The sequence below is a fragment of the Drosophila eugracilis genome, unplaced genomic scaffold (assembly GCF_018153835.1).
Source record: "Drosophila eugracilis isolate 14026-0451.02 unplaced genomic scaffold, ASM1815383v1 contig_2154, whole genome shotgun sequence".
Lineage (NCBI taxonomy): Eukaryota > Metazoa > Arthropoda > Insecta > Diptera > Drosophilidae > Drosophila > Drosophila eugracilis.
The window spans coordinates 9,730,661-9,744,977 of NW_024573038.1; the positions used below are offsets into that span (position 1 = coordinate 9,730,661).

Sequence of the window (14,317 nt, forward strand, 5' to 3'; positions counted from 1 at the left end):
CGCACTCATTAAACACTAAATTATTATATGTACATCCAAGTTAGTTCCCTTAAAAGCATCAACTGCATTCATTCCTTTATAACCATTTTATTAATATATTTAAGACATTAAAAGCATTGAAAATAAAGAAAAAGAAACCAAAGCTAAACGAAATCGGCACTGTGTTTGTAAATTCTTGGGAATGGAAAATAAACTATAAAACCTGTGTTATTAAAGGATAGGTCATAAAACTCTTCTAAAAAAAACCTCGAATCTATCACATTTTTCGTCTTGTGTAAAATGTCCAACAATTTAAAAATTTATTTTTGGTTTTATTTAGGTTACCGTAATTGGTTTCAATTTCTCAACAATATTTTGCAGCACTTCAGCCGTCGTGGAATCCGGTAACTCGTCCAATACTGAAGCAGAGCTTCCTGCTAAAACACCCACACGTGGATCTATGGGCAGAGTTCCCAGATGTGGCACTTGACAGTACGCGGCCAGCTCAGATCCACCGTTTGAGGAGAAAATATTTGTGCATGAGGTGCAATGGGGACACACAAACCTGTATAGATCAATTAAAAGATAACTTAGTCAAACATGAGAAAATTTATTACTGGTTTGAGGCCCAAAGGTTATGGCCTATAGTTATCTTGATACCTAGCGCTCCAAATAATATCTATGTATATTTACGTTTTTATATATTTCGAATTCAGTACACTCGAACTTACAATTCTTACTACAAACAAGAAATGTTTTATGGCCAAACTGAATAAATATGACAATGGCTAGATTACCTACTTATTTAAAACATTTACTAGTTTATGACACTCACCCGCTCATGTTCTCGACGATGCCAATAATATTTATGCCGGTTTTCTTGCAAAACGTTATCTCCTTGCGCACATCATCCAAAGCGACCTCCTGCGGCGTGGTCACGATAATGGCTCCATGACATTCAACCTCCTTTAGGCACTCCATAACTGTAATGTGCTCATCCGAAGTTCCGGGAGGAGTATCGATGATTAGGTAATCCAATTCATCCCACCTGACATCGCTAAGGAATTGTCGGATCATCGAAGTCTTTTTTGGACCGCGCCAAATGACCGGGTCCTCGCGGTTCTTCAAAAGGAAGCCAATGGACATCACTGACAGTGTTTGAGTATCATCTGTATAGACAGGAACCCATCCCTCATCGCACTGAAATATATCACGTCCTTCTAGTCCCAAAAGATATGGCACACTTGGGCCACACAGATCTATATCCAGCAACCCAACCTATTAAAATAAATTCATATTTTTAATAATTCCAGTGACTTCTTTTATGGTGAAATTGTTTTCGTTTACCTTAAATCCATTTTTGCGCAGTGCCAGTGATAATTGGGTGCTTACTGTAGATTTCCCAACTCCACCTTTTCCAGAGAGCACTACGATAATATTTTTAACCTTTTCCAGCATATTAAACTGATTTAAATAAGTAAATTAGGAAATGAAATGTTCGTGGATTGATGTTTGGTCAACAAGTGCCATCAGCTGTTCCAGGGCTGCAGCTTTTACATTTGGGGTGTTCCAGTTTTTTTTAATATATTTTACTGCAATGTTTAAAAAAAAAAAATGTTACGCTGCTTTATTTTTTAGTTTTTAGTGGAACAGTAGTGTTTTACATATATTTTGTTTTAGGAGACATATAAAATAGAGTTCATTTATATTAGCAAAGTGAAAACTTGAACCCTATCTATATTCGACAACTTATCTGGCAGCGTTTCTGTTATCAAGTCTAAAATTTAGCACATCCGGCAACGTCACCGCCGGCAATTGTCGATTTTTATTGGTCCAAGTTGCGCGCAGCATGTTAATTGACAACAACGGACGGTAGCTGGCGAATGATAAAATAAACGTGCGCCGATCGAACGTCTAACGAGGATCCAGGACCCGTGCCCACCAAATAGCCATCAAGGATAGCTGAACCGTGCGCCGAAGAAAAGGCATTGAGGAACCGAAAAAGTGGCTTGGCGGAATCGAATCGAATGTTGCGCAACCTTCTGTCCCCGCATGTACTTAGCCACCGAACCGATTCGATTCCAATTCCGAACCACCAACCACCTAACAACAACCACATCACGCCATCCGCTTACATCTGATAATCGAATTTAGTTAGGGCGATGAAGAAGCGCTCCAATTCACGTGGCACCCCGACCTCGTCGGGCGATGTGGTGTTGCCTTCCTCCTCCGTAGGCGATGCCGAAGGTGATCATCCCGCCTACAAATCGGGAGCAGCTAGTGCCCCGGCCACGCCCACCAAGCGACGGGATGGCAGCGATGGCAGTGGCAGTAGTGCTGGTGCAAGGCGAAAGCGAAAGGAGGAGATCGCGCAGACATTTGTGATCGTCAACGAACGTCCTGTGGACGATATATCGCTGGATTTCTTCTACAAACCACATACCATTACCCTACTGGCGGTCTCCGTACTAGCCGTCATGTACTTTGCATTCGTCAGGTGAGAAAAGTGTCTGTGAATGCCCTAATTTATCCTTAAGGATCCCAAAATCCATTTGTAACATTCGTTTTTTTTGGTAACCTTTGACCTAATGCTTTAATTACTTCTATCTTATGTACTTTGTATTCATAATATGATCTCAATTCCCAAATTTATAAAAACAACTCCTTTTAATCATTGACATATTTTTAGTATTCTTATACTTATTATGAGCTTAGTACTTTGACTTTGTCAGGTGAGATAGAAGTGCAAAATCATTCATGTGCGCTGTCTACCTTTGTTTATTTCAAATATTAAAATATGATATATAAATTTCACGTAGTTACTCAGTAGTTAATCTTATATTGGCTTTGACCTTAGACACCTAGCATTCGCACTGCAGTGGAAAGTTGATTGTATCTATAGATATGTCAGTTAAGAAGCTTAAATAAGCTGTCTAAAAAGTGAAAAAAATCATAAAATTGCTGATTACGTTTAATGATGATATAACAACACCCCAATAAATTTTCTGAGTAACTATATTGCCTTAGTAACGAAAATAAATTTGTATAATTATGTATTGGATAATATTTACATAATTATTGACTTAAGTAAACCGTTTTGGAAAATCTAATAACTTAAAATCTTTACTATAAATCTAATAAAAATAAAAACTTCCCTTCCAACTCATTTTAATCAATGAAGGCCCTTTTTACCCTTATCGTCAGGAAAATTTTAGACCAAATCATTATTTATAATCAAAAATCTGCACCACGTGCTGTCCTAGCACATAGATTAGTTGTTGTACAGCGGGTTAAGCACTTAAAAATATCATGCATACTTTGCCAAATGTGTCAGCTCAGACAGCCGAAGGTTCTAAGAACCAAAATATATATATATATATATTCGCTATATACTAGTCTACACTACGTAATGTACTCGACGTTCACTTCATCGTGCCATTGACCCCCAAAAACCCCATTGAAAAACGTGCTATGCTGATAAGGAATACTATGACTGAAATGGAAAGCAAGATCATCCACTTGGCAATGCAATATCGTTACAGAAACGAATCGAACGTGGATGAGAATCTCTGGGCCGGCCTTCTGTGCATTGTGTTCTTCTTTCTGATCATCTCGGTGATCGCATTTCCCAATGGACCCTTCACGCGTCCCCATCCCGCCGTCTGGCGTATATTATTTGGTTGTTCTGTTCTGTACCTGCTGACGCTACAATTCCTGATGTTCCAAAACTATCCAACCATTAGAAGCATATTCTACTGGATCGATCCAAAGTTGAAAAACTTCCACATCGATATGGAGAAGGTAAGAAAATGTCTGTCTATAGAAAATTTATATTTAACGTTTTCTTACTCCTCAGGAATATGGCGTCAATTGCTCTGACATCAGTTGGGATCGTGTTAAAGGCCACTTGGATGTCTTCGCCTGGGGTCATTTCTTGGGTTGGGCCTTTAAGGCCATCCTGATCCGTCACATGGGGATTCTGTGGGCCATTTCTGTGATGTGGGAGATTACCGAAATCACCTTTGCTCATTTGCTGCCTAACTTCATTGAATGCTGGTGGGATGCTCTTATCCTAGATGTGATCATCTGCAACGGTCTCGGAATTTGGATGGGTCTAAAGATCTGCCAGATTCTCGAGATGCGTGAATACAAATGGGCCAGTATTAAGGACATATCCACCACAACGGGAAAGATCAAGCGTGCTATGCTGCAGTTCACGCCTGAGAGCTGGTCAGCCATCCGCTGGTTGGATCCCAAGTCCACGGCGATGCGATTCGCCGCCGTCATACAGCTGGTGATCTTCTGGCAGGTCACCGAGCTCAACACATTCTTCTTAAAGCACATCTTTGAGATGCCGCCAGATCACTTCATTGTGATCGGTCGCCTTATATTTATTGGATTGTTTGTAGCGCCTTCGGTTAGGTAAGTTTTTCTCTAACTAAAATGGGAGTAAAACTAATTGTAACTTTCTGGCTTCTAGGCAATATTACGTATATGTCACCGATACACGCTGCAAGAGAGTCGGCACCCAGTGTTGGGTTTACGGCGCCATCATGGTCTCCGAAGCTATTCTGTGTATCAAGAATGGCAAGGAGTTGTTTGAGCGCACGCAAGCCATCAACATTGTCCTGTGGCTGACTATCCAAGTGATAATCTCGGTGGCATTTGTCTACCTAGCTATTTACTGGCAGGTAAAATCTTTAACTGATTTGTATATTCTTTTAAATGTATGCTAATTTGTATATTTTATCTTTTTAGCAACGTCAGCTGAAAAAGGTTTCATCAACACCCACGAAAACAAAAGAAAGTAGTCCTGCCATCTCATCTTCGCCATCTAAAGGTATGTTTAGACATTTAATATTGGGAAGGCAACATTAGGTGGGCAATAAGTTTTCAAATGATATTCATATTTATGAATAGTTGTAATGCCCAACAATATGAATATTGCGTGCTTAATGTGGCATAGCAAAACAACGATAACTTCAATCCCATCAATGTTGCCTGCTAATTAACTAACTTTCTTTTTTTGCACTCACTGACTTACGTTATATTATTGGCTCAATTTATGGTTAATCACACCGTTTTCTCAAATCTTTCGTCTAAATTTGAATTCTCCTTGCGTTTCTCCCCTTCTCTGTCTCTCCATTTCTCGTCGGATTGCAATGCCACAATAAAAAAGCACAAGTGTCAAGGAGTAAATCCATAGAAGCACCCAATACAACGCACTACGATATTAAAATTAAAATAGTCTAACTAATATTATTGTTAACTTTTATATCTGCCAATTTTGAACTAAAATTTTTTCATTCCACTTTTCTAGGTAAATTGTCGCCCCAAAAAGAGAAGAAAGTAAAATAAGAAGTTATTAAAAAAAGCACTTGAAAGCTACAGAAACAAAATGGATCAGGCCATTATTCTATAAAATAAAAACCAAAACAAAAGAATTATGTACATACACTAAAGAAAACTGTACTGATTAAATTAAATATATAACATGTAAATATATATATGTATAATATATATATATATATATATATTTATTTAAAAGACAAACCAAGAGAATACTTGTTAATAAGAGAATATAAAGGACGTTCTATGTTCTAGTGCTAGATTAATACAAACGATTTAATTGTCTTAGCTTAAGTTACAAACCAATCTAGCTTTTCTCGAGTTATGTACAGAAGTGTGATCGATTCTAGACCTCCAAGATTGCGGACATAGTCTTCTTGACCGCATCGCGGGCATAGGGAATGTACGAAAGTGAGTACCAAGTCATGGCCAGAGATTGTATGATAATGAATATAAGCGTCAGTCCAGCTCTTTTCCACTAAAACAAAACAACAAAACCAATTAAATGAAAATAAATGGAAATTTTTATAATTCATCGTATTGGAAGTCTAATAGTTTTCTTGAACTTCAAAGTTTGTTGATTAAGGTGCTGATTCATTTTTAATAATTTAAATAAAGCTTAATTTTGTTAATTCAAAATAATATTTGAAAAATCAAAAGTTTTTTGGGACTGATATGCTAAAAATTAAAATAAATATTAAAGTAAATATTTTTTGAGAAAATAAGTCCAGATGTAAAAATTAATTGTTTAACGAAATCATTACGTCTGATTTAAAAACAGTTGTTACCAAAATGAAAACTAATCTATCAAGTAAACTATTAACCCAATTATGCAAAACTTAAAAAATGAGCATGCTTTACCACAATAGCCGCTATGAATGTTAGGACCATCATGACCAGAACGACAACAGTTGCTATCAGCCGGGTCTCGGCGAACATCTTTTTTATCTGCTTGAAGGGCCCCATAAGGAAGCAAGTACTGAAACCATAGAAATGAGATTCATTAGCCGGCACATGTGAAGTATGAGTTAAACCAGTAAGTGGCTTACCTGGCCATCGAGATGACGTTTCCTAGAGTATAGAAGACCGCAAAGACCACAATTCCTCTATGCAAAAATAGGGCAACCGAGCCAAGTAATGAAAGTAAAATGCCCAAGATAAAGCAGATGCAAAATCCCTTGATGCGTGTGGACCAACTTAAAGTTGACATCTCGTTAATCTATGTACAAAAAATTGGAGGCAAAATATTAATAACTTAATTCAATGATAAGCGTTGAGTCACACACAGCTTTTGTCGCCATGTGATTAGGGGGCGTTTCCCAAGGGGAAGCTCTAAAAGAACGGCAGGAGATAATCTTCCTTCACCCAGAATATTTATAAATATTCAATAAAATCACTCCCAGTAGAAACTTTACCTGTGTAATGATACTGCTCTCCTCTTCCGGAGTGGGCTCATCTCCACTCAGAACGCGGCGTAATTTGTCCATGATGATGCTTTTGAGTTATCTTTGACAAATGGCAGACTGAAGATTACCAATTTCACTCTTTTGGCTTATAAACAAAGAATTCTTCTCTTTTTGTGCTCCAGAATTTTTACACTATAATAAATCCAAGATCGGATCAGCGTGACCGTGGACGGTACCGTCATTATATACCGTCAGGCTCAGAAAAAATATACCAAAATATTTTCTATTTAGAAAATAAGTGCAACAGGTATTTTTGAAATTAAAGATAATTTGATTAATTCTTTATCATTTATTGTTGTATAAAGGGCGAGAAAAAATACTTTTCCTGAATTGCTTTCAAAATTACTAAGTAAATATTTATTTAAAATAATAAATTATATTATTTAGCTATTTCTAGCTAATTTCATGCTTATAGTTATTTCAGTGAGCTACAGCTGGCATTACAACAATCTGGCAACGCCCCCAGCATGTTTGGCTTAGCAATACGTAAGATTTTAAAAAATTCACAAAATGCGGCTAAATACACGCCAATTACCACACATTTACGGAATCTACGAGATCAAAGAGGAACCCTGAGGGAAGTAGAAATATTCAAGGAACCGGATATAATAACTGAACAGAATGACAATGAAATCAAGCCTGCGGAACGTGAGAGTTCCAAAGAAGTGGCTTTGGATTTCGGAAAACGGGAGGCCCATGTGCCGTCGTTCAATTTGGCGGCTTATGTGAATAACTCCAGTACCCTGCAGCAATTTATCAGTTTAGGAGTGGATCTTAACAGTATAGAAAGACGAAAAGGATTGGGACAATTTGTGCTGGGTCTAGACTTTGAAAAAAATGTGAAGCCCTATATAACTTTCTTGGTGGATCAGGGAATTTCAGCCGATGACTTTGGCAGGATGTTCACCAAAAACCCGCTGCTGTTCAAGGAAGATCTAGATGATCTGCAAACCCGTGTGGACTACCTAAAAAGCAAGAGATTTTCTGATGAAGCCAGGCAGAGGATTCTCACCCACAATCCCTATTGGTTAATGTTCTCCACCCGGCGAGTCGATCGAAGATTGGGTTACTTTCAAAAGGAGTTCCGCTTGAGTGGTCATGATCTCCGACTGTTAGCCACCAAAGAACCTAATGTCATTACTTACAATATGGAACACCTGCGAAAGTCTGTATTTACTCTCAAGGAGGAAATGGGATTCAATGCCAAAGAGCTGAGTGCCCTGGTAGTGAGAAAACCTCGATTGATGATGACCCGTAAGTTTAAAAAGATTTAAAGGAAGTCAATTCTCTATTTAATCCTGCAATTTACAGCTCCCGAATATCTTATTGAGCGATTCAGCTTTGTTCACCAGGAAATGGGACTTTCTCATGGCCAGATTGTCCAGTGTCCCGAGCTTTTAGCATCGCGAGAATTTCGCCTACGGGAACGTCATGAGTTCCTTAAATTACTGGGACGAGCTCAGTATGATCCTCAAAAGGATCTGTATATATCGCCCAAGACCATAGTGGAAGGAAATAACTTTTATTTTGTGCGAAATGTGGCTAAAAGTGATTTAGAAACTTTCGATTTGTTTTTGAAAACGAGATAAGTGGTAAATAAAAAAAAGTTGAGATTTTGGTATACAAATGTATTAAATTAAATCAATAACCAAATAGATCATCTAATTCTTCCTGCCGCTTGAAAATCTTTCCTCACGAAATGATAAAACGTTTTTGAATTTCGCGGAAACCTGGGATTTTTAGTGACAAATCAAAGTTAGGAGAATATGGCCATTGTACAATCTGGTAACACTGAACAGCAACAAAAGATTTAAACTACGCATTAAGCTTGTGCGTAGGTACAAATCGTGTTTAATTTTAGTAGTAGCCAGTGCGCTTCAGACGAAGCATTAAACAAAGTTGCAATATTTCGGAGCTGCAGCAGTTGGCTTTAGTCCGGAACAATTAATTTTAACCAGATCGAGTGAAGAGGCGGAGAAAACAGCGCCAAACGAAAAGTAAAACGCATTTTCCTACGCATACATTAAAACCAAAAGCGAATACACACACACACACAGACAGACATTTAAACGAAATAAACAGAAGGGCCAAAATAACTCGAAAAAACGTATAGTTTAACTTAAAATCGAGTTAATAAGCAATAAAACCAAGTTATCTTTGGTGTTGACGTGTTGAACACACATACCGATAAACAAAACAAAATGTCTACGACACCAAAATCAAGCGAAGATTTGCTGGGTGGTAAGTTGTTTGTTTTCCTTTGCTTTGCTCTTTCATTCGTGTTTTTTTGCGTCTCTCTTTTTGCAATCATAACAATAACACGGTAACCCGTTTGCCGCATTATTTTTATAGTTGTTGCTGTTGTAAGTGTATGTATATACATTTTTATATGGAGTGATTTGTAATTTGTTGGTATCCGCATCCCATATTCTATTTCAAGGCTTTACTTTGTCTGCTTTTTGGTTTTGTTTTTGTTTTCATTTGTTTACTTTGCACTTGTTTTCTGATGCAGTGGTGAGAGGGAAAGAGACAACAAAGAATCCGCAAAACTCCGAATGAAAACAAAGAAGCTGCCAACGCACTCTTTATCCCTCTCTCCTTGTTCATTCATGTCATGTTTCTTTGCTTTGCACTTGGCCCGCTTGACGTCAGTCGCTCTCTTTCTTTTACCCCTCAATACTCGCTATCGCTCCTTCGTCTGGCTTGCTAAAATAATTCGTAAATAAATACATTTTGTGGGAGGGCATTTCCCTATCGGTCGTTTCCAGAAATTGCGCCTTTGGCATTAGCTTCAATTGTATTTCGGCTGCCTACTTTATCAACATCCACGTTTACACTCGGCGAGAAAAAATAGGTTAAACACGGAAAGTATGAAATTTTAAAATAAAAGTAATAACAAATAAGGGCTAATCATCAAATTAGCAGCTTATCGTAATATAACAATATTGTGAAATACGATGAAATTAGAAGAATAATAAATAAATAATATAAACCTATTTAAATATTGCAATTGTAGAAATAATAACGAACAATCGTTTTTACTTGTTAAAATCTCTTAAAATGTCACCTTAAAATGACAAAATTATAATCTAAATTGATGGCCTGTTTTAAAAACAATTTTTTGTTTGCACAAGAGGTTGTTGACTACGCAAGACATTATATTATGTTTCTGCAAAGTCATTCACAAAAATAAAGCAGGTTCAAACTGAATTTGGTTTTATCATTTTGCTCCATCAAAATTAGTATTAATCTTATCAATTTGAACCAACAACGGACCATATGTTGTGGGATATATCGCTTTATGAAGGTTAAAATATAGTTTGGTCCCTATATCATTTCATAAATAAGGTTTTTTGGGTCTTAAATTTATGACCATTTTTTGCCAGACATTCAATTTACAAAAAATAAAAACTGAAATAAGTTTGCTAAAAATACGCCGGCTAGCTGTTTCTTGACCTTAAAACATGTGCGAATTGGATGACCAATTTAGGCGATATATTTTTTCTTTGTGCACTTTGCTATATACTATATACTATATAGTACGTAAGAAATTGTATTATGATACCCGAGGAGTCATCCATCCAATAATAAAGGCGGTTCAATGGGCTCAACTCAGGGTCTTTTGGACAGTTGCGCATCAAGATGCACACAACAAAGCCCCCGCGAAGGAGGGGTAGAAAGAGAGGGGAGGTGTGTGATAGAAAGAGAAGGGGAGTAAGTGATAGAAAGAGAAAGGGGGTGAAACCCAAAGACAGAAAGAGAGGGAGATAGGCCTACGTGCCGTGAGTCAGCAAGCCAAGTTTGTTGTTGTGGTTGTTATTACCACCCTTCGATACGCGTTTGCTTTTGTTTTTGTTTCCATTTTCGCTGCACATTTTCGTACCTGTAACCCGGATTCCCGATAACGGTTCAAATATTGTTTACCTGTGCCATTTTCTACGTCTACCTGTTTTCGCGGGTTTTTGTGTTTACCTGTTTTCTATTTAGTATTTAGTATTCGATTGTCAACATGATTGGTCTGCCACGTGAGTGATGTGAACTATTCTGTAATTGATTGGAACTGGGAAATTCTCTAAATTAGTTGCATCTACAGTAGTAACTCGGAATAGTGAAAAATATATGAGTGAAAGTGAAGAACTGAAGTGACAAGAAGACACAGATATATTAGAAGTTTAATTTTGTAGAACATGAATACGATTTTCTTTTCTTTACTGAATAAATAATGTAAATTTTAGTGTGTGGAATCTATATATAGACTAGAACCTGTTGGTTTACCATTCCCAACTTAAGAATTTTCTAGATTTAAATAATTTGAATACAAGTTATCCAGCTTTGTGAATATATTAAAATAAATTGTTGTGACTTTAGCAATAACTTAATAAAAATTAGCTATTATAAAGTTATTTTTGTAGCTAAATAAGTTGTACTGTATTGCTTATCAACGAATCGAGCATCGCTGGCTGTCATCATGTAACTTGCACGCTTCTCGTGCCCATATTGCATTGCCAGTTTTGGTTTCGTTTTGTTTTGAAAATGAAATTTTCTCCGCGGCGCATTGATAAGCATCGGCTATATAGACTATAAACAAAACATGTGTGCTTCTATATATATAAACATATATGGAATACGCCGAAAGAAACGGAAATTGTACGAGTTGTGGGGTTTTTAGCCTTATCAATGGGGCACGAGCACTTGAACAGATATACACAAATGTGTTTTTATATATACATATAATACATGGGCTAACGAACCGAACGTGTGGTTGGGTTGTTGTTACGTTTAGGCAAACAAAAACAAACGCAAAAAAGGGGGTGACGATGTCAGAATTTTAGAGCCATTGCCGCCGTATTTATAATGGCTCTAAAACTGTGATGGTCGGCCTAAGTAAACACGAAGAAAAAAACAATATTTTAGTCAACAAGTGTAATTACAGTCAAGTAATTGCTTTAAATTGACGTTTACCAGTTTATAAATTACAGTTTTATTGATTTACAGGTCATTATTTTAAACTGATAATTTTATATACGATCAAAACTAAAAATAATAGGTTTTGAGGATGGAAACAAATATTTGGAGTTGAGTTTTTTTTTATTTCACTTAATGTAGGCAAGAAATATATTAAGTTTTTGTGACTGGAAATTGCATGATAATTCCTTAAATACATAACCCGAAATGCTTTCCTTAATAACTTTATACTGCGTTTTAGATTTAAGATTTTTTTAGCACATTTTCAGTGCTAATTTGGCTTTATATTTGAGTAAAATTGAAATCGAATTGTAGTTATTATTATACAGAGTAATATTGTATTGGTACTTCTTAATTTGTATAGTTTTGAATGTCTGAAAGTCAATCGCAAAACCAATGAGTTTTGGGTTCAAAAACATAGGTTCAATGTATTTCGGTTCGTAATGTTTATTCAACACGGCTCAAAAGGTTTCGACACCATGTTTACTAGTATACTATATATAGTCTAGCCAGTACCAAATGCAATCAACTTAATATTCAATTTCACACCATCTGGTTTTTGCTTTCACCCATATTGTTTGGCCTGCTTCCATGTTAGAGAAAATGATCTATTTGTGTTAGTATGTGTTGGCGTCTTATGCTAACCCATTTCGTTTTGCCTTGACTTTTTCAGAATCTTGGATTGAACTAAGCACAACAGCTGCAATGGCTGGCATTAAGAGCCCCGACAGAATCACTCCGTTGCCATTCAACAATGGCGAGGAGTATCTGAGACTTCTGCGCGAAGCTCAACGCGAATCAAACCAGTCGAGCCGAGTCGTTTCCTTGGCCAGCTCCCGTCGTGATACGCCCCGTGATAGCCCCAAAAGTCCACCGAACAGTCCCCAGTCTGAACTTTGTCCGGACGATGAGCTCAGAAACGTCTACATTAACTACTGGACCAAGGTAAGCGATGAGAATCGGGGCGTAACCGAGGTGATCTTGTTAACAATGCTTTTCTTTTTTTTCTGCCAGGGTGGAGATAAACAGAATGCAGACAATGGAGATTGGCTAAAGAACTGGAATCGCAACACGGAGGAGCAGCCACCCAAGTACGAACGATATTGATATAGTTATTTAACGACTTTTTCTTATACTCTGATTCATATTGTTGTAAATTAAGTAGGATATTGACAGATTGCAATTTAAATTGTAATCTGAGATAATTTTTTGTCAATGCCATGATGGTTTAGTGCACCCTTTGCTTATAAAGCATTGATTATTTTTTGCAATTTAAAGAGTTAAAAAAAAAAAGTAGTTAAATTCGTTAGATTTCAATTTCTTTTTCTTTGATTATTATAAATAATTAATTTCGTTTCATTACTATCAACAGAAGCTGGAATTTCGATGCTGTAACTGGAGATGCTGGTGATGAGGACGAGAAAAAGAAGACTAACCCAGGGTACTCCATCCGCTTGAAGCGTCTAGGCTCCAACTCGTTGTTCTCCCGCGAAATTCTATACTCGCTGCTGGTGACCAATGTCCTGTCTTTGCTGCTGGGAGCCGGTTTCGGGTAAGATAAGTTTGCAATATTAAATATTAAATTTGTAATTTATTGAACTCCATTTATAGATTGTGGTTGAGCAAGCGTGGCATACTCCTTACCCGCGTGGTCATTGACTGAAAGATGCCATAAACAAAAAGAAAAACAGAAGAAAGAAATATAAACGTTTTCAATCTATCAATATGCACTTCAATCGAAAACAGAACACGATGCGTTCCATATAAGAAATCGAAGTATACACATATAAACAGCCAGCCGTATTCCAACTCATTTGTATTTTAATCGGAAGTCCATATTTTCGACACCTTTCTCATTCAGTACATACCTATAACAAAATGTAATTTTTAAGTCAGCGAAGTAAAAAAAAGAAAGGAAGAAAAGGCCATTTGGGCATGGGTTGAACAGTTTTTTGAAATACATATTTTATATAATTTTATACATTTAACACGATATAAATCAAGGCAGCAAATCTAATGTTACAGAAAAGCATTTGTAGACGCCGTTACTCTATATATAATTTGCTTTAGCCGTATGTCTTAGCACCCAATCGTACATTTTATCTAATACAAGTGTACGCCAAACTCCATTCTAAGAATTTCAATTTTATCATTCATACTTCATATAAGAACATCCACATACATCTGTAGGCATATTGTAGTTGAATCATATTGTATCCAGATCGTACTTTTTGTTGAGCAATCGTCAAATGTTTTGATTTACTAAGCATATAGAAAAACGATAAACCAAGAAACAAACCCATATATGGCAAACATACATAAGTATATATATATTAATATGTGAGGGAGGGGTTAGCCCCCACAAAAAAAAAAGCAACACAGAATAGTTGTAATGATTTTTTATATTAAAATATTTTTCAATATCTATTTAAAAGGAAATTAAAAGGCTTTTCAATGGTGGATTTAAAGGGAGGATTAAGACTTATTCTTTTCTTAATCCCAGATTAAGAATGCATATTTTTACTTAGAATGTTATATGATCTTATTTTCAAGGGAAT

At 36.6% G+C, this 14,317-nt stretch overlaps 5 protein-coding genes across 6 annotated transcripts; 3 read left to right on the plus strand and 2 right to left on the minus strand.

Annotated features, from left to right (window-relative positions):
- Positions 1 to 290: 290 nt before the first annotated feature.
- On the minus strand, positions 291 to 1,544 carry LOC108114505 (cytosolic Fe-S cluster assembly factor NUBP2 homolog). The gene is made up of 3 exons (XM_017225524.2): positions 1,327 to 1,544; positions 815 to 1,257; positions 291 to 544 (listed from the first exon to the last, which is right to left on the minus strand). Exons 1-3 carry the CDS (start codon positions 1,435 to 1,437, stop codon positions 316 to 318), a joined length of 783 nt encoding a protein of 260 aa, XP_017081013.1. The 5' UTR covers positions 1,438 to 1,544; the 3' UTR covers positions 291 to 315.
- A 221-nt stretch (positions 1,545 to 1,765) lies between these two features.
- Positions 1,766 to 5,423, plus strand: LOC108114638 (phosphatidylserine synthase). Of its 2 annotated transcripts, none has more exons than XM_017225707.1 (6): positions 1,766 to 2,476; positions 3,522 to 3,780; positions 3,836 to 4,401; positions 4,460 to 4,670; positions 4,738 to 4,819; positions 5,159 to 5,247. In XM_017225707.1, exons 1-6 carry the CDS (start codon positions 2,142 to 2,144, stop codon positions 5,230 to 5,232), a joined length of 1,527 nt encoding a protein of 508 aa, XP_017081196.1. In that variant the 5' UTR covers positions 1,766 to 2,141; the 3' UTR covers positions 5,233 to 5,247. The 2 variants fall into 2 exon arrangements, with proteins under 2 accessions (XP_017081196.1, XP_017081197.1); XM_017225708.1 differs by lacking the exon at positions 5,159 to 5,247 and adding an exon at positions 5,300 to 5,423 and having other exon boundaries at positions 1,767 to 2,476.
- A 160-nt stretch (positions 5,424 to 5,583) lies between these two features.
- On the minus strand, positions 5,584 to 6,973 carry LOC108114640 (vesicle transport protein SFT2A). The gene is made up of 4 exons (XM_017225709.2): positions 6,744 to 6,973; positions 6,378 to 6,547; positions 6,190 to 6,307; positions 5,584 to 5,806 (listed from the first exon to the last, which is right to left on the minus strand). The coding sequence occupies exons 1-4, from the start codon at positions 6,813 to 6,815 to the stop codon at positions 5,675 to 5,677; spliced, it is 492 nt and encodes a 163-aa protein (XP_017081198.1). The 5' UTR covers positions 6,816 to 6,973; the 3' UTR covers positions 5,584 to 5,674.
- A 261-nt stretch (positions 6,974 to 7,234) lies between these two features.
- On the plus strand, positions 7,235 to 8,415 carry LOC108114628 (transcription termination factor 3, mitochondrial). The gene is made up of 2 exons (XM_017225695.1): positions 7,235 to 8,048; positions 8,106 to 8,415. The coding sequence occupies exons 1-2, from the start codon at positions 7,262 to 7,264 to the stop codon at positions 8,381 to 8,383; spliced, it is 1,065 nt and encodes a 354-aa protein (XP_017081184.1). The 5' UTR covers positions 7,235 to 7,261; the 3' UTR covers positions 8,384 to 8,415.
- Positions 8,416 to 8,592: 177 nt separating this feature from the next.
- LOC108114629 (BCL2/adenovirus E1B 19 kDa protein-interacting protein 3) lies at positions 8,593 to 13,568 on the plus strand. The gene is made up of 5 exons (XM_017225696.1): positions 8,593 to 9,035; positions 12,433 to 12,704; positions 12,774 to 12,850; positions 13,132 to 13,311; positions 13,371 to 13,568. The coding sequence occupies exons 1-5, from the start codon at positions 8,996 to 8,998 to the stop codon at positions 13,420 to 13,422; spliced, it is 621 nt and encodes a 206-aa protein (XP_017081185.1). The 5' UTR covers positions 8,593 to 8,995; the 3' UTR covers positions 13,423 to 13,568.
- The last annotated feature ends 749 nt before the right edge of the window (positions 13,569 to 14,317 follow it).

What these genes read in the sequence shown, in the direction of transcription:
- LOC108114505 (XM_017225524.2), bottom strand. Translation starts at nt 1,437, where the DNA reads ATGCTGGAAAAGGTTAAAAATATTATCGTAGTGCTCTCTGGAAAAGGT. An exon ending in TGCGCAAAAATGGATTTAAG is followed by an intron (nt 1,258 to 1,326) that starts GTAAACGAAAAC and finishes TTATTTTAATAG; the next exon opens with GTTGGGTTGCTGGATATAGA. An exon ending in ATCGTCGAGAACATGAGCGG is followed by an intron (nt 545 to 814) that starts GTGAGTGTCATA and finishes TGATCTATACAG; the next exon opens with GTTTGTGTGTCCCCATTGCA.
- LOC108114640 (XM_017225709.2), bottom strand. Translation starts at nt 6,815, where the DNA reads ATGGACAAATTACGCCGCGTTCTGAGTGGAGATGAGCCCACTCCGGAA. An exon ending in AGAGCAGTATCATTACACAG is followed by an intron (nt 6,548 to 6,743) that starts GTAAAGTTTCTA and finishes TTTTGTACATAG; the next exon opens with ATTAACGAGATGTCAACTTT. An exon ending in AACGTCATCTCGATGGCCAG is followed by an intron (nt 6,308 to 6,377) that starts GTAAGCCACTTA and finishes CTATGGTTTCAG; the next exon opens with TACTTGCTTCCTTATGGGGC.
- LOC108114629 (XM_017225696.1), top strand. Translation starts at nt 8,996, where the DNA reads ATGTCTACGACACCAAAATCAAGCGAAGATTTGCTGGGTG. An exon ending in ACATTAACTACTGGACCAAG is followed by an intron (nt 12,705 to 12,773) that starts GTAAGCGATGAG and finishes TTTTTCTGCCAG; the next exon opens with GGTGGAGATAAACAGAATGC. An exon ending in ACGGAGGAGCAGCCACCCAA is followed by an intron (nt 12,851 to 13,131) that starts GTACGAACGATA and finishes TACTATCAACAG; the next exon opens with AAGCTGGAATTTCGATGCTG.
- LOC108114628 (XM_017225695.1), top strand. Translation starts at nt 7,262, where the DNA reads ATGTTTGGCTTAGCAATACGTAAGATTTTAAAAAATTCACAAAATGCG. An exon ending in ACCTCGATTGATGATGACCC is followed by an intron (nt 8,049 to 8,105) that starts GTAAGTTTAAAA and finishes TGCAATTTACAG; the next exon opens with CTCCCGAATATCTTATTGAG.
- LOC108114638 (XM_017225707.1), top strand. Translation starts at nt 2,142, where the DNA reads ATGAAGAAGCGCTCCAATTCACGTGGCACCCCGACCTCGTCGGGCGAT. An exon ending in ACCTAGCTATTTACTGGCAG is followed by an intron (nt 4,671 to 4,737) that starts GTAAAATCTTTA and finishes TTATCTTTTTAG; the next exon opens with CAACGTCAGCTGAAAAAGGT. An exon ending in CTCATCTTCGCCATCTAAAG is followed by an intron (nt 4,820 to 5,158) that starts GTATGTTTAGAC and finishes ACAATAAAAAAG; the next exon opens with CACAAGTGTCAAGGAGTAAA.